Here is a 26035-nt window from a genome sequence, read left to right as displayed (position 1 = left end):
AAACATTAGTAAGCAAGGGATAGGTTATAGAAGCATTGGGAAGGGATGGCGTGGTAGTTTGGCTGTAACTTAGAGTTTCATTTCCAAGCTGAGGGAACAAAGTGGATTTCACACTGCGGGATGAGCTGGAAGTTTCTCCAGAGAATTGGATTGTGCTATCAGTTTGATTTTGAAGCCTAGGGAGTGGTGTGGTCCCTTCAGAAGCAGGGTTTGTCTCTGGAGTTTCACGGGAGGCTTGGGTATTACTTATAGTTTGGTTTTGAAAATGAGGATATAAAGTAGACAATAAAGTGGACTGTGCAGGATAAGTTGTATTTGATAGTGCTGTCGAAGCAGGTAGGAGAGAGGGAGTCAAGCTAAAGAGAGATGAGCCAGTCTCATTTGCAGTGGTATTGACCATGTAAGAGTTGGAGGTTCTACCAGTCATTTCTGGTGTAGTGGCTATTGGTGCTGTTGTTGTAAGCTGGACTCTTGATCCATTATAATGACACTGCGGATATACATCCCAAAAGGTTCTACAACTCTTATATTCCTCATCATAATATTTCTTGTTATCAAAGCATTCATGTTTGTCTAGTATAGAACCTCTCAAGCAATAATAGTAAACGGAACAGTTATAAGGGTCTGGATGGAAGTCATTTCGTTTCCCTTCACAACTAAAAAAAAATATTGTTGTTTCTACAGTAGCTATAGTTGTTGAAGAAACATTTAGTTGGTGGTATGTTGTAGTGTCTGTTATTTGGGACACTGAAGCACTCATACTGAAAGAACTATCAGCAGAACTTGACAGTGGGGCACTAAAAGATGTTTCAACAGATGGTATGGTAGAAATATTGGGTCTAGTACTAGTATCCGTAGGAATTGTTGACGAGTTGGAAGCATACATTTCAGTAGTTTGAGATGTCAAAGCATCCTCACTTGTTGAAGCTCCTGTGGCACTAAAAGATGTTTCAACAGATGCAACTGTTGTAGAATCGGGGACATACATTTCAGTAGTTTGAGATGTCAAAGCATCCTCACTTGTTGAAGATCCTGGGGTACTAAGGGATGTTTCAACAGATGCACCTGTTGTAGAATCGGGGACATACATTTCAGTAGTTTGAGATGTCAAAGCAGCCTCACTTGTTGGAGGTCCTGGGGTACTAAGGGATGTTTCAATAGATGCAACTGTTGTAGAGTCGGGAACATAGATTTCAGTAGTTGGGGATATGATACTAACCTGAGATGTGGAAGTGCTGACCATAAAAGGGTAGGAAGTTCTATCAGGTATTTCTTTTGTAGTGGTTATTGGGGCTGTTGTTGTAAGCTGGACTCTTGAACCATTATAATGACACTGCGGATATACATCCCAAAAGGTTCTACAACTCTTATATTCCTCATCATAATATTTCTTGTTATCAAAGCATTCATGTTTGTCTAGTATAGAACCTCTCAAGCAATAATAGTAAACGGAACAGTTATAAGGGTCTGGATGGAAGTCATTTCGTTTCCCTTCACAACTAAAAACAAATATTGGTGGTGATGATGATATTGTTGTTTCTACAGTAGCTATAGTTGTTGAAGAAACATTTAGTTGGTGGTATGTTGTAGTGTCTGTTATTTGGGACACTGAGGCACTCATACTGAAAGAACTATCAGCAGAACTTGACAGTGGGGCACTAGAAGATGTTTCAACAGATGGTATGGTAGAAATATTGGGTCTAGTACTAGTATCTGTAGGAATTGTTGGCGAGTTGGAAGCATACATTTCAGTAGTTTGAGATGTCAAAGCATCCTCACTTGTTGAAGATCCTGTGGCACTAAAAGATGTTTTAACAGATGCAACTGTTGTAGAATCGGGGACATACATTTCAGTAGTTTGAGATGTCAAAGCATCCTCACTTGTGGAAGATCCTGGGGTACTAAGAGATGTTTCAACAGATGCACCTATTGTAGAATCGGGGACATACATTTCAGTAGTTTGAGATGTCAAAGCAGCCTCACTTGTTGGAGGTCCTGGGGTACTAAGGGATGTTTCAATAGATGCAACTGTTGTAGAGACGGGAACATAGATTTCAGTAGTTGGGGATATGATACTAACCTGAGATGTGGAAGTGCTGACATTGAAAGGGTAGGAAGTTCTATCAGGTATTTCTTTTGTAGTGGTTATTGGGGCTGTTGTTGTAAGCTGGACTCTTGAACCATTATAATGACACTGCGGATATACATCCCAAAAGGTTCTACAACTCTTATATTCCTCATCATAATATTTCTTGTTATCAAAGCATTCATGTTTGTCTAGTATAGAACCTCTCAAGCAATAATAGTAAACGGAACAGTTATAAGGGTCTGGATGGAAGTCATTTCGTTTCCCTTTACAACTAAAAACAAATATTGGTGGTGATGATGATATTGCTGTTTCTACAGTAGCTATAGTTGTTGAAGAAACATTTAGTTGGTGGTATGTTGTAGTGTCTGTTATTTGGGACACTGAGGCACTCATACTGAAAGAACTATCAGCAGAACTTGACAGTGGGGCACTAGAAGATGTTTCAACAGATGGTATGGTAGAAATATTGGGTCTAGTACTAGTATCTGTAGGAATTGTTGGCGAGTTGGAAGCATACATTTCAGTAGTTTGAGATGTCAAAGCATCCTCACTTGTTGAAGATCCTGTGGCACTAAAAGATGTTTTAACAGATGCAACTGTTGTAGAATCGGGGACATACATTTCAGTAGTTTGAGATGTCAAAGCATCCTCACTTGTGGAAAATCCTGGGGTACTAAGAGATGTTTCAACAGATGCAACTGTTGTAGAATCGGGGACATACATTTCAGTAGTTTGAGATGTCAAAGCAGCCTCACTTGTTGGAGGTCCTGGGGTACTAAGGGATGTTTCAATAGATGCGACTGTTGTAGAGTCGGGAACATAGATTTCAGAAGTTTCGGATATGATACTAGCCTGAGATGTGGAAGTGCTGACCATGAAAGGGTAGGAAGTTCTATCAGGTATTTCTTTTGTAGTGGTTATTGGGGCTGTTGTTGTTGTAAGCTGGACTCTTGAACCATTATAATGGCACTGCGGATATACATCCCAAAAGGTTCTACAACTCTTATATTCCTCATCATAATATTTCTTGTTATCAAAGCATTCATGTTTGTCTAGTATAGAACCTCTCAAGCAATAATAGTAAACGGAACAGTTATAAGGGTCTGGATGGAAGTCATTCCGTTTCCCTTCACAACTAAAAACAAATACTGGTGGTGATGATGATATTGTTGTTTCTACAGTAGCTATAGTTGTTGAAGAAAGATTTAATTGGTGGTCTGGTGAAGTGTCTGTCGTTTGAGACACTGAAGCAGTGACACTGGAAGAACTATCACCAGAACTCGACACTGGGGAACTAGAAGAGGTTCCAACTACTGGAATGGTAGAAATATTGGGTCTTACAGTGGTATCCATAGGAATTCCTGTGGAGTCAGAAACATACATTTCAGTAGGTTGAGATGTCAAACCAGCCTCTTTTGTTGAAGACCCTGTGGCAATGAAAGATGTTTGAACAGATGCAAGTGTTGTAGAGTTGGTAACATTAATTTCTGCAGTTGTGGATATGATACTAGCCTGAGATGTGGAAGTGCTGACCATGAAAGGGTAGGAAGTTCTATCAGGTATTTCTTTTGTAGTGGTTATTGGGGCCGTTGTTGTAAGCTGGACTCTTGAACCATTATAATGGCACTGCGGATATACATCCCAAAAGGTTCTACAACTCTTATATTCCTCATCATAATATTTCTTGTTATCAAAGCATTCATGTTTGTCTAGTATAGAACCTCTCAAGCAATAATAGTAAACGGAACAGTTATAAGGGTCTGGATGGAAGTCATTCCGTTTCCCTTCACAACTAAAAACAAATACTGGTGGTGATGATGATATTGTTGTTTCTACAGTAGCTATAGTTGTTGAAGAAAGATTTAATTGGTGGTCTGGTGAAGTGTCTGTCGTTTGAGACACTGAAGCAGTGACACTGGAAGAACTATCACCAGAACTCGACACTGGGGAACTAGAAGAGGTTCCAACTACTGGAATGGTAGAAATATTGGGTCTTACAGTGGTATCCATAGGAATTCCTGTGGAGTCAGAAACATACATTTCAGTAGGTTGAGATGTCAAACCAGCCTCTTTTGTTGAAGACCCTGTGGCAATGAAAGATGTTTGAACAGATGCAAGTGTTGTAGAGTTGGTAACATTAATTTCTGTAGTTGTGGATATGATACTAGCCTGAGATGTGGAAGTGCTGACCATGAAAGGGTAGGAAGTTCTATCAGGTATTTCTTTTGTAGTGGCTACTGGGGCTGTTGTTGTCGTAAGCTGGACTCTTGAACCATTATAATGGCACTGCGGATATACATCCCAAAAGGTTCTACAACTCTTATATTCCTCATCATAATATTTCTTGTTATCAATGCATTCATATTTGCCTAGTATAGAACCTCTCAAGCAATAATAGAAAATGGAACAGTTGAAAGGGTCTGGATGGAAGTCATTTCGTTTCCCTTCACAACTAAAAACAAATATTGGTGGTGATGATGATATTGTTGTTTCTACAGTAGCTATAGTTGTTGAAGAAAGATTTAATTGGTGGTCTGGTGAAGTGTCTGTCGTTTGGGACACTGAAGCAGTGACACTGGAAGAACTATCACCAGAACTCGACACTGGGGAACTAGAAGAGGTTCCAACTAGTGGAATGGTAGAAATATTGGGTCTAACAGTGGTATCCGTAGGAATTCCTGTAGAGTCAGAAACATATATTTCAGTAGGTTGAGATGTCAAACCAGCCTGTATTGTTGAAGACCCTGTGGCACTAAAAGATGTTTCAACAGATGCAAGTGTTGTAGAGTTGGTAACATTAATTTCTGTAGTTGTGGATATGATACTAGCCTGAGATGTGGAAGTGCTGACCATGAAAGGGTAGGAAGTTCTATCAGGTATTTCTTTTGTAGTGGTTATTGGGGCTGTTGTTGTAAGCTGGACTCTTGAACCATTATAATGGCACTGCGGATATACATCCCAAAAGGTTCTACAACTCTTATATTCCTCATCATAATATTTCTTGTTATCAATGCATTCATATTTGCCTAGTATAGAACCTCTCAAGCAATAATAGAAAATGGAACAGTTGAAAGGGTCTGGATGGAAGTCATTTCGTTTCCCTTCACAACTAAAAACAAATATTGGTGGTGATGATGATATTGTTGTTTCTACAGTAGCTATAGTTGTTGAAGAAAGATGTAATTGGTGGTCTGGTGAAGTGTCTGTCGTTTGGGACACTGAAGCAGTGACACTGGAAGAACTATCACCAAAACTCGACACTGGGGAACTAGAAGAGGTTCCAGCTAGTGGAATGGTAGAAATATTGGGTCTAACAGTGGTATCCGTAGGAATTCCTGTAGAGTCAGAAACATACATTTCAGTAGGTTGAGATGTCAAACCAGCCTCTTTTGTTGAAGACCCTGTGGCACTAAAAGATGTTTCAACAGATGCAAGTGTTGTAGAGTTGGTAACATTAATTTCTGAAGTTGTGGATATGATACTAGCCTGAGCTGTGGAAGTGCTGACCATGAAAGGGTAGGAAGTTCTATCAGGTATTTCTTTTGTAGTGGTTATTGGGGCTGTTGTTGTCGTAAGCTGGACTCTTGAACCATTATAATGGCACTGCGGATATACATCCCAAAAGGTTCTACAACTCTTATATTCCTCATCATAATATTTCTTGTTATCAATGCATTCATATTTGCCTAGTATAGAACCTCTCAAGCAATAATAGAAAATGGAACAGTTGAAAGGGTCTGGATGGAAGTCATTTCGTTTCCCTTCACAACTAAAAACAAATATTGGTGGTGATGATGATATTGTTGTTTCTACAGTAGCTATAGTTGTTGAAGAAAGATTTAATTGGTGGTCTGGTGAAGTGTCTATCGTTTGGGACACTGAAGCAGTGACACTGGAAGAACTATCACCAAAACTCGACACTGGGGAATTAGAAGAGGTTCCAACTAGTGGAATGGTAGAAATATTGGGTCTAACAGTGGTATCCGTAGGAATTCCTGTAGAGTCAGAAACATACATTTCAGTAGGTTGAGATGTCAAACCAGCCTCTTTTGTTGAAGACCCTGTGGCACTAAAAGATGTTTCAACAGATGCAAGTGTTGTAGAGTTGGTAACATTAATTTCTGAAGTTGTGGATATGATACTAGCCTGAGCTGTGGAAGTGCTGACCATGAAAGGGTAGGAAGTTCTATCAGGTATTTCTTTTGTAGTGGTTATTGGGGCTGTTGTTGTCGTAAGCTGGACTCTTGAACCATTATAATGGCACTGCGGATATACATCCCAAAAGGTTCTACAACTCTTATATTCCTCATCATAATATTTCTTGTTATCAATGCATTCATATTTGCCTAGTATAGAACCTCTCAAGCAATAATAGAAAATGGAACAGTTGAAAGGGTCTGGATGGAAGTCATTTCGTTTCCCTTCACAACTAAAAACAAATATTGGTGGTGATGATGATATTGTTGTTTCTACAGTAGCTATAGTTGTTGAAGAAAGATTTAATTGGTGGTCTGGTGAAGTGTCTATCGTTTGGGACACTGAAGCAGTGACACTGGAAGAACTATCACCAAAACTCGACACTGGGGAACTAGAAGAGGTTCCAGCTAGTGGAATGGTAGAAATATTGGGTCTAACAGTGGTATCCGTAGGAATTCCTGTAGAGTCAGAAACATACATTTCAGTAGGTTGAGATGTCAAACCAGCCTCTTTTGTTGAAGACCCTGTGGCACTAAAAGATGTTTCAACAGATGCAAGTGTTGTAGAGTTGGTAACATTAATTTCTGAAGTTGTGGATATGATACTAGCCTGAGCTGTGGAAGTGCTGACCATGAAAGGGTAGGAAGTTCTATCAGGTATTTCTTTTGTAGTGGTTATTGGGGCTGTTGTTGTCGTAAGCTGGACTCTTGAACCATTATAATGGCACTGCGGATATACATCCCAAAAGGTTCTACAACTCTTATATTCCTCATCATAATATTTCTTGTTATCAATGCATTCATATTTGCCTAGTATAGAACCTCTCAAGCAATAATAGAAAATGGAACAGTTGAAAGGGTCTGGATGGAAGTCATTTCGTTTCCCTTCACAACTAAAAACAAATATTGGTGGTGATGATGATATTGTTGTTTCTACAGTAGCTATAGTTGTTGAAGAAAGATGTAATTGGTGGTCTGGTGAAGTGTCTGTCGTTTGGGACACTGAAGCACTCATACTGAAAGAACTATCAGCAGAACTTGACAGTGGGGCACTAGAAGATGTTTCAACAGATGGTATGGTAGAAATATTGGGTCTAGTACTAGTATCTGTAGGAATTGTTGGCGAGTTGGAAGCATACATTTCAGTAGTTTGAGATGTCAAAGCATCCTCACTTGTTGAAGATCCTGTGGCACTAAAAGATGTTTTAACAGATGCAACTGTTGTAGAATCGGGGACATACATTTCAGTAGTTTGAGATGTCAAAGCATCCTCACTTGTGGAAAATCCTGGGGTACTAAGAGATGTTTCAACAGATGCAACTGTTGTAGAATCGGGGACATACATTTCAGTAGTTTGAGATGTCAAAGCAGCCTCACTTGTTGGAGGTCCTGGGGTACTAAGGGATGTTTCAATAGATGCGACTGTTGTAGAGTCGGGAACATAGATTTCAGAAGTTTCGGATATGATACTAGCCTGAGATGTGGAAGTGCTGACATTGAAAGGGTAGGAAGTTCTATCAGGTATTTCTTTTGTAGTGGTTATTGGGGCTGTTGTTGTTGTAAGCTGGACTCTTGAACCATTATAATGGCACTGCGGATATACATCCCAAAAGGTTTTACAACTCTTATATTCCTCATCATAATATTTCTTGTTATCAAAGCATTCATGTTTGTCTAGTATAGAACCTCTCAAGCAATAATAGTAAACGGAACAGTTATAAGGGTCTGGATGGAAGTCATTCCGTTTCCCTTCACAACTAAAAACAAATACTGGTGGTGATGATGATATTGTTGTTTCTACAGTAGCTATAGTTGTTGAAGAAAGATTTAATTGGTGGTCTGGTGAAGTGTCTGTCGTTTGAGACACTGAAGCAGTGACACTGGAAGAACTATCACCAGAACTCGACACTGGGGAACTAGAAGAGGTTCCAACTACTGGAATGGTAGAAATATTGGGTCTTACAGTGGTATCCATAGGAATTCCTGTAGAGTCAGAAACATACATTTCAGTAGGTTGAGATGTCAAACCAGCCTCTTTTGTTGAAGACCCTGTGGCAATGAAAGATGTTTGAACAGATGCAAGTGTTGTAGAGTTGGTAACATTAATTTCTGTAGTTGTGGATATGATACTAGCCTGAGATGTGGAAGTGCTGACCATGAAAGGGTAGGAAGTTCTATCAGGTATTTCTTTTGTAGTGGTTATTGGGGCCGTTGTTGTAAGCTGGACTCTTGAACCATTATAATGGCACTGGGGATATACATCCCAAAAGGTTCTACAACTCTTATATTCCTCATCATAATATTTCTTGTTATCAAAGCATTCATGTTTGTCTAGTATAGAACCTCTCAAGCAATAATAGTAAACGGAACAGTTATAAGGGTCTGGATGGAAGTCATTCCGTTTCCCTTCACAACTAAAAACAAATACTGGTGGTGATGATGATATTGTTGTTTCTACAGTAGCTATAGTTGTTGAAGAAAGATTTAATTGGTAGTCTGGTGAAGTGTCTGTCATTTGGGACACTGAAGCAGTGACACTGGAAGAACTATCACCAGAACTTGACACTGGGGAACTAGAAGAGGTTCCAACTAGTGGAATGGTAGAAATATTGGGTCTTACAGTGGTATCCGTAGGAATTCCTGTAGAGTCAGAAACATACATTTCAGTAGGTTGAGATGTCAAACCAGCCTCTTTTGTTGAAGACCCTGTGGCACTAAAAGATGTTTCAACAGATGCAAGAGTTGTAGAGTTGGTAACATTAATTTCTGTAGTTGTGGATATGATACTAGCCTGAGATGTGGAAGTGCTGACCATGAAAGGGTAGGAAGTTCTATCAGGTATTTCTTTTGTAGTGGCTATTGGGGCTGTTGTTGTAAGCTGGACTCTTGAACCATTATAATGGCACTGCGGATATACATCCCAAAAGGTTCTACAACTCTTATATTCCTCATCGTAATATTTCTTGTTATCAATGCATTTATATTTGCCTAGTATAGAACCTCTCAAGCAATAATAGAAAATGGAACAGTTGAAAGGGTCTGGATGGAAGTCATTTCGTTTCCCTTCACAACTAAAAACAAATATTGGTGGTGATGATGATATTGTTGTTTCTACAGTAGCTATAATTGTTGAAGAAAGATTTAATTGGTGGTCTGGTGAAGTGTCTATCGTTTGGGACACTGAAGCAGTGACACTGGAAGAACTATCACCAGAACTCGACACTGGGAAAATAGAAGAGGTTCCAACTAATGGAAAGGTAGAAATATTGGGTCTAACAGTGGTATCCGTAGGAATTCCTGTTGAGTCAGAAACATACATTTCAGTAGGTTGAGATGTCAAACCAGCCTCTTTTGTTGAAGACCCTGTGGCACTAAAAGATGTTTCAACAGATGCAAGTGTTGTAGAGTTGGTAACATTAATTTCTGTAGTTGTGGATATGATATTAGCCTGAGATGTGGAAGTGCTGACCATGAAAGGGTAGGAAGTTCTATCAGGTATTTCTTTTGTAGTGGCTATTGGGGCTGTTGTTGTCGTAAGCTGGACTCTTGAACCATTATAATGGCACTGCGGATATACATCCCAAAAGGTTCTACAACTCTTATATTCCTCATCGTAATATTTCTTGTTATCAATGCATTCATATTTGCCTAGTATAGAACCTCTCAAACAATAATAGAAAATGGAACAGTTGAAAGGGTCTGGATGGAAGTCATTTCGCTTCCCTTCACAACTAAAAACAAATATTGGTGGTGATGATGATATTGTTGTTTCTACAGTAGCTATAGTTGTTGAAGAAAGATTTAATTGGTAGTCTGGTGAAGTGTCTGTCATTTGGGACACTGAAGCAGTGACACTGGAAGAACTATCACCAGAACTTGACACTGGGGAACTAGAAGAGGTTCCAACTAGTGGAATGGTAGAAATATTGGGTCTTACAGCGGTATCCGTAGGAATTCCTGTAGAGTCAGAAACATACATTTCAGTAGGTTGAGATGTCAAACCAGCCTCTTTTGTTGAAGACCCTGTGGCACTAAAAGATGTTTCAACAGATGCAAGTGTTGTAGAGTTGGTAACATTAATTTCTGAAGTTGTGGATATGATACTAGCCTGAGCTGTGGAAGTGCTGACCATGAAAGGGTAGGAAGTTCTATCAGGTATTTCTTTTGTAGTGGTTATTGGGGCTGTTGTTGTCGTAAGCTGGACTCTTGAACCATTATAATGGCACTGCGGATATACATCCCAAAAGGTTCTACAACTCTTATATTCCTCATCGTAATATTTCTTGTTATCAATGCATTCATATTTGCCTAGTATAGAACCTCTCAAGCAATAATAGAAAATGGAACAGTTGAAAGGGTCGGGATGGAAGTCATTCTGTTTTCCTTTACAACTGAAGGCAATGCTGGGGGAAAACGGAGTCGTTTTGGTACTTGGCAAGGGGACACTATTTTTAGTTACAAGAGGGATGGTTGTTTTTGATACTGTTGTTTTGTCAACTGTAGAAATATTATGAAGTCCATAATCTGTCGTATTGCCAGAGGATTTGGTAGGCGGGATAATTGTATCATTAGTAACAGATGCTTCTGTTGTAAAGGATTGGGGACTGGCCTCTAAAGTAGAAATTGTAGCAGAGCTGGAAAGTGGCACATTTGTATGATTGGTCGTATTATTGTTCTGAAGTGGGTTTGTGGTAGCATTAACTACTGGTAATTGAGTAGCTGCTGTGGTAAGAGAGCTGCTTAAATATTTAGATGTTTGTGGTGTGGGGCCTGTTGAACCTGAAAATATGGTATGCATAAATTTAGTTGTTGGCTGGCTTAATATAGTCTCTTGTTTTCGCGTCCCATTTTGATAACAGATATCAAAAACATTGCTGACATTTGTACATTTACTGATGTTAGAATCATAAAACGTCCCATGCTCACATGAATGGACTTCTAGGGACTCATTGATACAGGAATAGAACAGTAAACAGCTATGTAGGTGAGGGTACCAACCATCAGGCAGGCCTATGCAAGTGAAATCCATATAAACAGATCCCTCAGTAGTGGCAGAAAGAGGAGTTGCAGTGTTTTGATGCTCAGTCGACTCTAATGAATGAGCAGTAGAAAAGGAAGAATGGGAAGCTGATGGGGAATCAGTTTTGCCGGCTGTAAAATGAGCTGTTGATGTAGAAAATGGTAAAGAAACATTGGTACTTGGTGGAATATTTTTGACAGATGATGAGGATTTGGTCTCCCTGTCTTGTGAGGATATTGTGTTTCTGTTTTGTTGCAGTGATTTTGTGGAACTCTTGTATGGTATTGTGGTGGTATTAAATAATGCTGTAGTCTTGTCTTGTTTTGGTAATGTTATGGTATTCTTGCCTTGTGATGGGGTGGTGGAACTTTCGTCTTGTGATTGGGTAGTCCTATCTTGTAATGGGGTGGTGTTGGTACTCCTGTCATATGGCGAGGTGCTGGATGTTTTAAATTTTGACCCAGAGGTGCTCTTGCCGTTTGCTGTGGTTGTGTTTCTCTCGTCTTTTGTTGTTGCGGCACTTTTGTATAGTGATGGGACGGTGGTACTCTTTTCCTGTGATAAGGTAGCCTCGTGATGTGATGTCATGGTATGCTTGTCTTTTGTTGTGCTATTGTCTTGTGAAGAAATTGTGGTGCTCATGTGTTGTGGTGAGGTGGAAGTACTCTTGTCTTGTAAGGTGGTGGTTATATTGTCTTGTAATGAGGCAGTTGTAGCTTTGTCTTGTGGTGGAGCAGCAGTACTCCTGTCTTGTGGTGAAGTGGTAGTACTCTTGTCTTGTAAGGTGGTGGTTATATTGTCTTGTAATGAGGCAGTTGTAGCTTTGTCTTGTGGTGGAGCAGCAGTACTCCTGTCTTGTGGTGAAGTGGTAGTACTCTTTTCTTGTAAGGTGGTGGTTATATTGTCTTGTGATGAGGTAGTGGTAGCTTTGTCTTGTGGTGGAGCATCAGTACTCCTGTCTTGTGGTGAAGTGGTAGTACTCTTTTCTTGTAAGGTGGTGGTTATATTGTCTTGTGATGAGGTAGTGGTAGCTTTGTCTTGTGGTGGAGCAGCAGTACTCCTGTCTTGGGGTGAAGTGGTGGTGCCCTTGTCTTGTAAGGTGGTGGCTATATTGCCTTGTGATGAGGTAGAGGTAGCTTTGTCTTGTGGTGGAGCAGCAGTACTCTTGTCTTGTGGTGAAGTGTTGGTGCCCTTGTCTTGTAAGGTGGTGGTTATATTGTCTTGTGATGAGGTAGTGGTTACTCTGTCTTGTGGCGGAGCAGTAGTAGTCCTGTCTTGTGGTGAAGTGATAGTACTCTTGTCTTGGAAGGTGGTGGTTATATTGTCTTGTGATGAGGTAGTGGTTACTCTGTCTTGTGGCGGAGCAGCAGTACTCCTGTCTTGTGGTGAAGTGGTAGTACTCTTGTCTTGTAAGGTGGCGGTTATATTGTCTTGTGAAGAGGTAGTGGTAGCTTTGTCTTGTGGTGGAGCATCAGTACTCCTGTCTTGTGGTGAAGTGGTGGTGCCCTTGTCTTGTAAGGTGGTGGTTATATTGTCTCGTGATGAGGCAGTGGTAGCTTTGTCTTGTGGTGGAGCAGCAGTACTCCTGTCTTGTGGTGAGGTGGTGGTGCTCTTGTCTTGTAGTGAGGTGATGGAACTCTTATCTTGTGGTGAGGTGGTGGTAGTTTTGTCTTGAGATGGAGCAGTGGTACTCTTGTCTGCTGGTGAGGTGCTGATTTCGTATTGTGATGGAATGGCAGAACTTTTGTCTTGTGGTGAGATGGTGGTACTTTTGTCTTGTGGTGAGGTGCTGGTCGTTTTCTGTGATCTGGCTGTGGTATTCTTGTCTTGTGTTAAGGTGGCGGTTGTTTTGTGTTGTGATGAAGTGGTGATAATTTTGTATTGTGATGGGGCGGCAGAACTTTTGTCTTGTGGTAAAGTAGTGGTAGTTTTGTCTTTTGGTGGAGTAGTGGTCCTTTTGTCTTGTGGTGAGGTGGTGGTAGTTTTGTATTGGGTTGGGCGTGTGGTAGTTTTGTCTTGTGATGTGGCAGTGGTACTCTTGTCTTGGGGTGAGGTGGTGGTAGGCTTGTCTTGTGGTGAGGTTGTGGACGTTTTGTATTGGAATGAGGTGGTTTTAGTCTTTTCTTGTGATGTGGCAGCTGTACTCTCTTCTTGGGGTGAGGTGGTAGTCGTTTTGTCTTGAGATGGGTCAGCTGCGATTGTTGTACTCCTTTCTTGTGATGGAGTAGTCTTGTATTGTAAATTGGTGGTGCTCCTATGTTGTGATCGGCCACTTTTGTCTTGTGGAACAGTTGTGGTACTCTTGTCTTGTAATAAGGTGGCGCTATCCCTGTCATGTGTAGTTTTACTTTGCTCTTGTGATTTGGTTGTGATAGTGACACTCCTGTTTTGCTGTGGCGAGGTTATACCTTTGCTTTGGTGAAAAGAGGTAGGGGTAGAATTGACATGTGACGCAGTGGTGTTTTGCCTACTTTGGTTAATACTGGATTTTATTGTGGCAATATATGCAGTAAAACTTGAACCAGGTTTGTAAGAGGAATATGGAGCAGAATATGAGGAGTAAGGTGTCGTGGTAGACTTGGGTATTGAGACCGTCCTCAATTCAGAAGAAACCAATATTGATGCCAGGAGGGGGGTTTGGGTTGTGGATAAAGGGATGGAATTTTCTGGTGATACTTTGGAGGTTAAGTCTGAACCTGCAATGGGATTATTAAAACATTATTCTTAGATGAAGTATAATGATAAAGGCCTATTTGACTATTATGTGGTGCATTGCATTCAAACCAAAAACCAACCAAAACTTTTGTAAAACGTATGTAAAGCATATGTAAAAGGGCATCACAGTGTTTATAATTACTGCACAATGTTTTGTTGTGTAATTTAAATTTACCTGTAGTCATTTGAAAACCTGTAGTAGGAGTAATTGATGATGATGATGGGCGTGGTGATGAAGTCGAAGAGCTGGTTTGTATGGGAGTGGTGGCAGGCAGTTTCCTAGTTCCATTTGAATAACACTGGCTTTTTACAAGTACTTTCCAAAGACAAGCCTTTCTGGCTGAATCAAAGTAAGATGCCGGCGAACATAGATGTACTTTTGCATTTCCACTTGTGCACTGGTAATACATGTTACAATTCTGAAGTGCGTATATCCCATCCTTCTTATCAGCACATGTGACCTCACTGTCAGTTGGTGAAGGTTGGCTTGCTGATGTACTGCTGTATGTTGTAGTTGATACCCTATACGGAGATGTTGAGAGTGGAGTGGTGCTTGTTCCAGGAGTACTGGTTGTATAGATATGTGTGACTCCTGAAATCACCCTTACTCCATCTGGGTAACATTCGTCTTGAACCAAATCATATGGGAGACAGTCTTTCCGATCTTTGTCATAGAATGTGTTTTTTGCACAACTTGTTGCAGCTATAAGACGTCCACCACTGCAATGGAAGTAGTTGATGCAGTTCTCTGGATGAGGGTAGAATCCACTTGTTTTTCCTCGGCATGTAAATGACACATAACTTGGTCTTGGAGGTGCTCTAGTTGTTATACTGGTAAATGGTGTTCTTGTTATTTTTGTGGTAATTTCACTTGTCACATAATAACTCTCTGTGCTACTCACCAATGTTGATGATGGTGTAGATCCCGTTCTCATAGATGTAGTTCCAGTAACAGATGGTATGGAGAGCGATGCTTGGCTGGGTGTGGATTTGGTTTGCTCTGTCACAGCATAGCTTTCTGTACTATTCACTATTTTTGATGATGATGATGATGAGCCTGTTCTTTCAGATATCGTTTCAGTAACAGGTAGTGTAGAAAGTGCTGCTTGATTGGGAGGTGTGAACGTTGTTTGCCCTTTGTTTAGTTCTACAGTACTTAAATCTTCAGGGTTTGCTGTTGTTGTCTGTGTACTTGTTTCATCGCCAGGTCTGCTTTTCATAGTTGACTGTGTACTTCCACTTGTACTTGTTTTTGTTGTTGTTGGAGAAAGCGTGCCAGTAGCCTCTTGACTCCCTGCACTCTCTGTCGACAGAGTTGTCTGTTCTGTTGCTGTCATATTTGTCATGATTAATTCTGGAGTTGTTGTTTTTTGTGTCGGTAATGTAGATAGTGTTTGAGAACCAGGGTCTCTGCTAACCCCTGTTGTATACGTTATGGTGGAAATTGTTGTTTGCAGTTGTATACGTTGCCCATACTTTGGATGATCAGGTATTACATAGCATTGGTCAATCACCAGTGTAATTTTATCGTATGAGACACAGTTATTTGTATTAGCATCCCAGAAACTGCTTCCGCTACATGAGACTATTGTATCAATACTATCTGTACAGTTGTGACCTCGAAGACAAGACTCGTGGTCAGGATATAGCCCGTCTTCCTTTCCCTCACATGTAAACAAAGGCTGAGTTGAAGGAATTGAAGCTGTTGTCCTGTTTACTGAATCATCAGACTTTCTGGTGCCGTTGAAAAAGCACTTCTCACTGGCAAATTCAAAAGTAATGCATCGTTGCTCTTGTGCAATAAAGTATGTTTCTGGAGCGCACTTAAAATGACCAACTAATTGATCTAGGTAGCAGAGAAAATAGTTTGTACAATCACTTTCACTTGGGTGAAGTGTATTTTCTTTACCATTGCAGTCAAAAGGCGGAGTTAGTACACCTCCATTAGCTGTTGCTGTTGTTGTTGTTGTTGTTGTCATGCTTATCTTAGCTTGTGTTCTGTCAAAAGATGCTGTAGTTTCCAATTCCTCAACTGGTTTTGATGTTGTAATTTCTGTGTTGTTCCAGTTGTTATCACTGCCTGCCACTGTTTCTGCTGTGGTCCTTGTCGCAGCTTTGACTGTAATTGTGCCAGCATACACAGTAGTTTCCAGGTCCCTCACTGTTTCTGATGTAGTAATTTCTGTATTTGTTGTTGTTTTTTGTGCTGTCTCCCTAACTGATTCTGTTGAGGTCATATCTGTATTGCTTGTTACCTCTTCTCCAGTTGGTGTCATTGTTGTTTCTTGTACTTTTTCAGCAGTTGCTGTTGTTTTCAGTTGTCCCATCACTTTTGATGTGGTCATTTCCGTATTGTTTAATTTATTTTCACTTGGCGTCATTGTTGCTTCAACTTGCGTTGCTTCAGCTGATTCTGTTGTTTCAAGAATACTTGCTGTCTTTGGTTTGGTCATATTTGTATTGTTTAAAGAATTTAAACTTGCTGCTGTTGTTGGTGTCATTGTTGTTTCTTCTGTTGTCACAGCTTTCACTCGAGTTGACTTAGCAGGTACTGTTGTTTCAATGATATTAACTGTTTTTGGTCTGGTCCTTTCTGCATTGTTAAGGTTATTGTAACTACCTGTTGTTGCTGTTTTGAGTGTTGTTACTGGTGATGGTGGTTGTGTTTCAGCTATCACTGTCTCAGTAGATACTAAGGCTTTGTAACTATTTTCTGGCGTTGGCAGCATCGTTGTTGTTTCATCTGGTGTTCTTGTTGTGGTCATTTCTTTGTTGTTTAATTTACCATCAAGAGTGCCTGTTGCTGCTGTTGGGTTTGTTGTTGTTGATGCTTGTGTTGCCTCAGCAAATACCGTGGTCTCCATTTCCTCAGTTGTTTTTAATGGGGTCTCTTTTGTAGCATTCAAGATATGTTCTCCAACTATTTGTGTGATTGGTGGTGATGTAGTTGTTGCTGTTTGTGTAGTTTTTGTAGCTGATGTTCCATCGGGCGTAGTGACAACAGATAACGTTGTTTCTACTTTTCTTGTTGTGGTCATATCATTGTGTACTACGATACCATCAGTCCCTATTGTTGGTGTAGGTATCATTGTCACTGCTGATTCGTCTACTGATGACGTTGTATCTGGAGTGGCCAACGTAGACATATCTGTTGTCCTGTCAACTTGTATCCCTTGTGTTGCTGCATCTGGCATGTTTGTTTCAGTGACATCTGTTTTCTGACTAAGTGCTACAGTATTTTCTGTTGACACTGTCGTCTCTGCCTGTGTGGTTATATATGTCTTCACCAATGGTGTTGTTAATGTTTCTTGTGTAATTAAGGAGGATGGTGTTTGATGACCCTGTATGCTGGTAGCTGCTGTAGTTATTGTTGATATTTTTGTTAACAGTTGTGGATCTGAAATTTTGGTTGCATTAGTTTCTTCCCCTAACATACTCGTAATCTCTGCTGAGCCAGCTGAAGTGGTAGATTCGGTTGATGTAGTTTCAGTTTCCTGAGATTCCGTCTCTCCTGGCGTTGTGGACATTTTCATATTCTTTTGAGTTGTAATTTCTGTCATGTCTGGTTCTGTCGATTCGCCTGTAAGCGTGACAGGTGTTCCAGCCTTTACAGTCGTTTCCTGCTGGTTCGACCCTATTGGTTGTGTTTGTTGCACCTTCCCAGTCGATGTGGTAGTTACTGGGCTGGTTCCTATCGGTTCTTGTGTGGATAATCCTAAATTAGTACCTACAATAGTTCTGGTCTCTGATGTGGTTGGAATGGCATCTGTGGACTGGTCATTTGTTGATGAATGACCTTGTGTTGTTTCATCCAAGGCATCGGTGATAGCACCTGTCGTTTCTGTAACTGCCAATGTTGTTTCCTGTCCACGGTCAGTTATAACTTTTGTTGCTGAATTAGAACTTGATGTAAAGTTGCCTACCTGAAAACTAACCGAAGTTGTTACCTGCTCGGCAGAGCTACCTGCAGTGATGTCCACCTCACTGGTCTCTGAAAGTGACAAGTCTATTCATCAATAATTTCATATACGCGTGCGCAGTTTCCGGTTATTTCTCCCACCAGCAGCACCACCAGCAGTAACAGCGGCAGCGGGGGTTCCCGTGTGTTTGATCTCATTTCACCAACCAGGGAGTAAGCAGGTATGTTATTCACAGACTTCATACAGTTAGATTCCCATTCCTTCAACGAAGATGCTGACAGTTACATGGTCACGACGACATGAGGTATTTATTTCCTTTGCATGTTTCCATTTATCATTCTGTTATAATATATACCAGGTCCTCATATGTGAGTTGGTACATGTATATCACATAGTGTATGCATTGTATACACAACATGGTGTTCAATTGGGTGTTTTATATGCATGTTAGATGGAAAGGGTATAATGTATACATGATGCACAGTAAAGGGTCACTGGGTGTTGGGAATGGTTAGGTTACGAATAAGATAAATGAACAACTACACACTTGCATGAGGAGGGAATATGTGTGAAAGTGCTTTTTGTATGGCAATGAGACGGTAAAGTGAAAAGCGTAGTAAGTTGTTTAAAGAGAAAGCGAAACTCACCTGCGTCAGGGAATAGACAACGAAGTGTTTGTTTTATAAAGACACACATGTGGTATATATAGCCAAGAGGATGAATTATGTATATACACGGGGAAACATAGAGCTCTGCCTGTGCTTGGTATCCTCAACCTACACCCTATAAAACAGGTGCGTGACGTGACACGACGGAGGGCCGATAGTGATGGGTCACAAACACGAAGACATAACTTTCCCAGGAATTCAGCAAGTTCCTTCCGCACCATTGCAAGGAAAAGCTTATTGGTTTCATTACATCACGCATTGTTTAAGTATACGTAAATTTGTTGTACATATACTGATATATTTAGGCCTTTTTATATATTTATTAAGACAATGTCCCATTTTATTCATTGAGCAAGGGTTTGGGCTTACCTGGCGGTCGAGATGTTCTGGTGGAGCCTGAAGAAAACAAATAGTGACCTTAAGTTGACCTTTTTGGTAATACTATTATTGAACATAGGTGAATATGCATTTTGTCTGCACACAGCCGTCTTTATTTGCTGTTATGACCACCTCTTAATACCTTTGAGTGCAAACATAGTCATCTACGTTACAACATCACTTTAACATTATATCCTATTAAGTTCTTATGCAATTCTCTAATGAGATAATATTTTTTTAAAAATAGGTAAATATTTGCTCAACATCAACCACATCCAATCATACTATTCACAAAGGAAATTACCTTGGCATGATTTGATGCAAATCTTTTCCTGTGACACAGCTCTGAAACTGTGGTAATTCAGGTCGCCGCTGTTAGACAAAGTTCCTTTGGAATATAAGAAATAGTAACAGGCATTGTCGCTGAATAGAACGTCGGCACCGTCCCCTGTCCGACGAGGACGGTTAAATGAAATGGACGCTCGGCCATTAACGAATTGTCCAGAGACGCCATTGAAGTTCTGGGAAGTGTCAGGTGTGGGCTTAGCATAGGCGTACATCCATCTGAAAGATAATTTTTTCATATGTAATTTAACAGGTTTTAAGTAATTAAAACAGCGACATTCAAAGAAGGGTTGTCAAATGTTATCTCCAGCTGTTTAAAATGAAACTGATTTTTTAATCCATTTGACAATCCGACAGTTAATAAGAATCATATTACTGGCAACATGATGATATGGAATTGTTTTTACCTGTCGCTAACCGTTGCTTGTCCGTTGCTATTGTAATAAGCTATCATTGCATCGCTTGCAGGCTGAAAGAAAAAAAAAAAAAAAAACAAAAAAGATTATTAATTGTAATACTAGTCAAATGAAAATATACTGGATGCTGTGAAAGGGCCTTATCAAGTGCAGTCAAAAATTGAACTGATACAGACGTGTAATATATCACTCTTGAATGTTACCAAAATACAGTGTATGACAAAACGACAACAAAGTGCAGTATTTCACATACAGTGTTGACGTACAAAACATATTAAGTCTTTTGTATTTATCATACCATTTTCCTGTCTTGTGAGAATCCAATTCCCATCCATTCTCCTTGTCTTGCGCCCTCTAGGGTGAATCTGATCTCATCAGTGGCGTCATTCAGTTGCCAGGATACGCGGTACGCACAGTCGGTGTTGCCGCACGTGCTCGGGGTCTTCTGTTCACCGCTACATACGTCTACTCTACCGCCCATTGAGACTAAAAAGCGAAGTTTCAGAAGTAAGTATTACCTCTGCGAAATATGTAAAACTCCTGTATCAGTGTATTTTTAGATGTTGTTTATCGAATCTCTGCGCCCTCCAGCTTGACGTTTTTTTGGACATGTCGTTTTTGTTACCAGAATTTTGTGATTTTTTATTTCGACTCCGCTTTTTATTAAAAGAGCTTTTGTTGCACTTCATTTTGTCAGATACATCAAAATATTTAAATGCTGTGAAGAACAGAAAACATATTGGTTATACGTTCAAGTGACAGATACTTGACAAAGAAAATAAATTTTATCAGTATTTTGTAAATATAATGAATGGGTCATTTGTATTATATTCACACTCTGGTACGGACGAGGGTTATTGATTTTGTATAACAACATGGCATTTACGTTAGTTGAGAAACGTGTTAAATCTGCCTCCTTCACATTACGCATACAGTATGCACAAAGTGATCTTTAAACATCATTATATTTTCTAAACTAATGGCAAATCTAATACCTCATCCTTCTGTTACGGATTTCTAAGTATTGTGATATGTGCTAAAAGAATAACATCATTTTACGCTACATAAGTTCTAACCAAGCACCAGAAGCAAGCTCTGCTTTCTCGTCTAAACTAAAAACTACCCAATAACATGAAACTTGTTTGCACAGTTTAAGTAGACTGATGCACGTCACACGTTTCTTTCTCCTGGGTGAAGATCACAAAAATATATACGGTAAGCCATGTGATGTCACATATAAACCTACCTGTACCTGGCGTCGTTCTTCGAGTAGTTGTAGTCCTTCTTGTGGTAGTGGTACGTCGGGTGGTGGTGGGTTTGGGCGTAGTAGTGGTAGGTCTAGTGGTTGGAGTGGGAGTGGTCGTTCTAACTATAATAAGCAGGCATTTTCTACGGTAACTACGTAGGCAGGGCAAAATATAACACTACGATACTGTAATACTAGGCTACAGCTCGAACGTAAAAATTAACACTATTACAGTCTAACAATTAAAGCCTTCCGTTTTGAATGATATAAAAATGAAAATAATATTTTAATTGGCAGCAGGGAAGCGTTGAAGTGGGTATGGCAGAGTTTATTGGTTCTGTTTGGATTAAAGATCTTTTGCAATACTTTAAACAATGATATAACTTGTTCCTTTCGAACACGTTGTTCATGGATAAAACTGAAATGAAGATGGGGATTGCGCGCTGCCCAAATCGATGCACCCTTTCTGCCTTTTGGAAAATTCTTTAAACATTTACTAAGCTAATAAATACTATCTATTAATCTTTATCCATCAACATAAACAACGCAAGCTCTCCTTTATATTTTGTTGTTAAAAAGATAAATGTAATTGAAGAAGCTTTTTTTCTGGGAGGGGGGGGGGGGAGATAACTTCATCAAAGCTTAGGCGCAAAGCTTCTGACACGAGCGTTCACATTAAGCTTCATAGATAGAGACCAAGCAAAACATCAAAACAAGACGGAAAAAAGCAAGCAAGGCACGCTTTAAGATATACGCACCCTCCACGCGTTCACCAAATATATTACACTCTTTAACAATGGTTCTTGGTCTGCAGGATGATCCCGTGGAAAAATAGTTGCCTATGCACGGCTGTGGTTCTGTAGGCGCCCAGTTCACACAGCTGTACCAAAGACTGCAGTTCGTGGGATGTGGAATGAACAGCGTGGTGGCAGCGGGGCAGAGAAGTGGGACAGGTCTTCTCTTCCCGGTTGGTGTGCACTCTTCATACAAAGTGCTTGCAGATTGGCAGATGGCATTTTTGGCGTCAAGGAATCGTCCTGGTGGACACTTAAGTTTGGAATATTCACCACTGCGGCACTGGTGAACTATGGTGCAGTCGTCTTCGTCTGGGAACCACTGGTTGCCCTTGTTTGTGCAGTCGAATTCTGGCTTAGCTGACGGTCGGAGATAAATTTGATGCTTTGAGACTTCATTGTGTGCATTTAGCATGTAGCGTGAAGTTTTTTTTAACGTTAATTGAAAAGAATGTTAATTAAAATAGTTTTTGCAATATGTTATTACGTGTGATAATAAAATCAGTGTCAAGAAGATAACTGTAATTTGATATTTAATTTAGCACATTCAGCTGATGTAACGTTGGTACATGCCAAGTCGCAAATTAACACTGCCGCCATGTTTGTGTCTTGTAAAACGAAACTGCCTTGTTTCAGTTGCTAAAATAGGGTGTTAATTTCATTTTTTGGACACTTGGAATTAATCGACAGTTAAAGATTAGTTTGTCACACGATGGTTTGTTTTTTTATTGAAACGCCCTTCTAACGTCATGCTTATTAGAATTGGAGTGCCCTCTTTGCTGGAATCGTAAAACATTTTATGTTGAAAAAAAAACCCCACCCCTTCCATAAATTCAGAAAGACACGAGAGAAGTTGGTTAATAGTTTTGATAAACTTTGTGTTATTCATTTAATTGAAATTGGAAGGTGATTCATTATTATCAGAAATGCACACCATGCTGAGAAGAACAGATAAGCCCTTCACGCTGAAACATCAGGGTCTCAAGATCCATTTTATTTTGCAAACGTGATAGAAGTGAAAACCATTCGGTTAGTGTTACGTTACAAATCTGGAAAACAAATTTTACGCGGCCATTTTGCCGCCATGCCGTGAAAGAAGGAAACATCCTTCTCCATGCTTTTGTTTAAAAGAGAACTTAGTAAAGAGCCCAAAGCAGTCAAAACACAGTCTCTTATAAATGTTGTGCCATCATGGCCCATGCCTTCATCAATATCAAAACTCCCGATGCAATGTTCGGCATCCATATATCCAAGAGTTCACTCATCCACGAGCGTGCGAAAACAGTTGACGTCATTTAACGTCATTTATCATCCACCGTATTAGTTAACTGTTAGTAACGTTGACAACTAGGTATTAGGAGGCGGGGCGATTAAAATTGTGGGTGGGTTTAAGTTATGATTGACATCTAGTATGATGTCGTTATCCGCCTGGGAGGAAGATTCAGCAGATAATACATCTGCTTTCGCCCTGAGTTTCAGAGAACTGACTATCAATGTTCCCCATATATCCAGTGCAAGCTTGCCGTCACTCTTAATGTCCAAGGATTGACATTTACTCTACATAAACATGTTTTCTGACACCAAGGTTTCACACAGTGTCCTAATTTTAAGAATGACACGTCTATATGTTCTCAGCCAACTTGATGTCTTTACACGAAAGCAACGGCAAGTGTTTGCTAGTGTATAGAGGGGACGTCGTCAGTACTCCGAAACAAAGGTTATATTAATGCCTTCTGTCACTTAGCTTTTTTATTTATATCAGGCAAAGTATTTGCTAAACTGCTCTTACCTGTTGTCGTTGTACGTGTTGTTGTGGTCGTGGGGCGAGTGGTGGTCGGGGTTGTATATCTTGGTGCTGTGGTGGAGGGAGGTTCAAGTGTTGTTGTGAATGGTGGAACAACAGCTGAAAACAAATCAAACGGGTAAAATAAATTATATCTAAGCATAATTTATGTGAATATAAAGGTCTATATTTATTGTGAAAAATATTGAAGAAATCTGAAGAACTCGAATACTATTAGCTGCTTTAAAGGAACGCACACCGACTTTTCCAGACATTTTCTTGAAAATTTTAATAAGCGAGTATACAGGTACCGCCACCAACAGAGTGAGCCACTCCCTTTTTTAGCCCATGCATAACCCAGGGGATACCTACCGCCAGCTCGCGTGCCGTGCTCGTTACACTCCGTTACTTCGTCCCGCGGCTTGCACCCACTCACAGACGAGTACCAGTTCTGTATGCACATTCTGGCCTCCGTGGGTCTACCCTGCATACAGCTGTACCACAGCGAGCAGTTCATAGGATGTGGCACAAACAAGAGGTTGATATTCATATTGGGGCACGTAAGGGGCTCGGGAATCCTTGAACCATCACCATTGCATTTTCCGTTCAGATTATTGGGTGGCTGACATTGCTGTCGATCCTCATTTAGGTAATAACCTTGGAAGCATTGGCGGCGGGTGTATATGCCCTGGCTACACTGGTGAATTACTCTACAGTCCCAGGGATCGGAATGCCAACCGTCACCCTTCTCGTAGCAATCTATAGGAAAGAGGCCGGGTAAGGTATAGGTAAGGTACTGGGTATTTGATAAATGATATATGAATACTGTATATTTATACGGCGATTGGTATGAAGTAGCATGGTAATGAAGCAGATACAAACAATCTCAGTTCTTGTACAAAAATAATTCCTTTTCTTGACTGTTTTGACAGTCGTCAACAGGTCTTGATTGCAAAGAACTGAGACGTTTCATAACTTGAGTAATTCCTTTATTGCTCAATAGTGGTAAACGAGAGGGCATGCATAAAGGTGTGTGTTGCGAAGCAGGGGAAAGGATTTACTGGATATTCATAGGGATATGATTCAGCAGACAACATTTATAAGCAGGTGATTTTATTATAACGCTTGAAATCGTTTCCTGAGGCGAAATTTTCTAGCCTAATTTGTCTAATTGAGCCTAATTTGTCATGACAGTTTTGAAGTAAAAGACATCTTTTCACAGAATCGTTTTTTAAAAACGACACTAGCTTCTGCTTGCCAGAATCGATTTTGAAAAACGAAACGTGACACTATCGACACTAAATTCAGTGCCCCCCTTTTGACATTATGCATTGCGCATTCAGAATATCATTTTTATGAATGCCTTTCGTAATCCGTTTTGTAATCTGTTTTCCTTGTTTTACTTACATGATGCCCCTGGAGCAAGTGTAGGGCCGGGAGTTCTGGTCGTAGCCTCTGCCTGTAGGGTACGGGTTGTGGCAGGGGTCGTGGGTTGTGTGCGAGTGGGGGCACGAGTAAAGGCGGTCACTGGTCCGCTCGCTGGAGTGAAAAGAATTCAATTTTTTTATTGATGAGATGAACAAAAAAGTGGTTTCGGTGTGTGTGCTCCAAGAGCACCTTGAGAAGCCTGACCATGAACTTCAGTCTTAAGTCATCACACCTCATGGTAGAAACTGGCAGATAAATGGATAAGATAATAAACGGGGAGAAATATGGATAACTATATGCAAGCTGATATGTAAAGCTATGAACTAAAACTACAGTAGCAATAGTATAGTTAAAGCTATGATATAATATTTCTACAGAGTAGAATTACAAACGTGGGTAAAAATTAATACTTAAAGGGGGTATATTGATGCTTAAGAATAATATACTGAAAAAAATAGAAAGTTGATAAAATGGTGAGTGTACATGTATTCTGAATGTTAAGGACATCATGTGATTTAAAACCCAAAGTTCCACCTAAAAACGATTTACACTGCCAAAGACAACACATACCACGAAGGAGTAAGAAAAATGCGGGACATTTAATCAAACCTGAAAAGCATGCAAACAATCTTTGAGATATTTGTATCCTTTGTTTCATACTGATGTCAATGACCACTTTGTGGGTGGTTAAATTTACCTTTAATACGTCACAATTCAATGTGTGTTGCGTCATGGCTACGTGCTATTTTTATGATCACTATTTTACGATCATCAGTAAAAAGGACAAGATACCAAATATCTCAAAGATGAATCCCTGTATACAACTGCCTCGGAAGCAGCGTGAGGCAACATCATGCCGTACGATAACCACCCTGTGTTTCAGAGCCGTAACTGAAATTCCCTTCAACACAATTGGTCTGTGCTGTGAACAGATGGGTTCATATGAATCATCTTTACAGCAGGGTACCTCTAACCGCACACGTAACACTTCGTCCACTCCGTCTGAATCGCAGTGACAACACTAAACATGTGTCATT

General features: G+C 40.1%; 2 protein-coding genes across 11 annotated transcripts in view; both read right to left on the bottom strand.

Moving 5' to 3' along the window:
• LOC106178918 (uncharacterized) overlaps positions 1–26035 on the bottom strand; it is a 49534-nt gene that overhangs the window by 4958 nt on the left and 18541 nt on the right. For 4 of the 10 annotated variants that reach the window (XM_013562281.2, XM_087010479.1, XM_087010482.1 and 1 more), the window contains 9 exons: positions 24978–25109; positions 23943–24329; positions 23577–23690; positions 21752–22147; positions 20994–21116; positions 20046–20233; positions 19739–19800; positions 19291–19550; positions 18978–19004 (listed from right to left, as the gene is read on the bottom strand). In XM_013562281.2, coding sequence (XP_013417735.2) covers positions 18978–19004; positions 19291–19550; positions 19739–19800; positions 20046–20233; positions 20994–21116; positions 21752–22147; positions 23577–23690; positions 23943–24329; positions 24978–25109 — 1689 coding nt within the window. The remainder of the gene's footprint in view (positions 1–18977; positions 19005–19290; positions 19551–19738; positions 19801–20045; positions 20234–20993; positions 21117–21751; positions 22148–23576; positions 23691–23942; positions 24330–24977; positions 25110–26035) is intronic. The other 6 variants (XM_087010485.1, XM_087010480.1, XM_087010481.1 and 3 more) reach the window with 5 other exon arrangements.
• Positions 2–18971, bottom strand: LOC147762502 (uncharacterized; the record flags this gene model as incomplete). The annotated part of the gene is made up of 2 exons (XM_087010542.1): positions 14196–18971; positions 2–14001 (listed from the first exon to the last, which is right to left on the bottom strand). Coding segments are annotated over exons 1-2 (17385 nt in total), but the record flags the coding sequence as incomplete, so codon positions are not given.

This window comes from Lingula anatina, chromosome 4, assembly GCF_051362555.1.
Source record: "Lingula anatina isolate TDL-2025a chromosome 4, LinAna3.0, whole genome shotgun sequence".
Classification (NCBI taxonomy): Eukaryota; Metazoa; Brachiopoda; class Lingulata; order Lingulida; family Lingulidae; genus Lingula; species Lingula anatina.
Note: the sequence above shows the minus strand (reverse complement) of the source record. Positions and strands in the feature narration are given on the sequence as shown.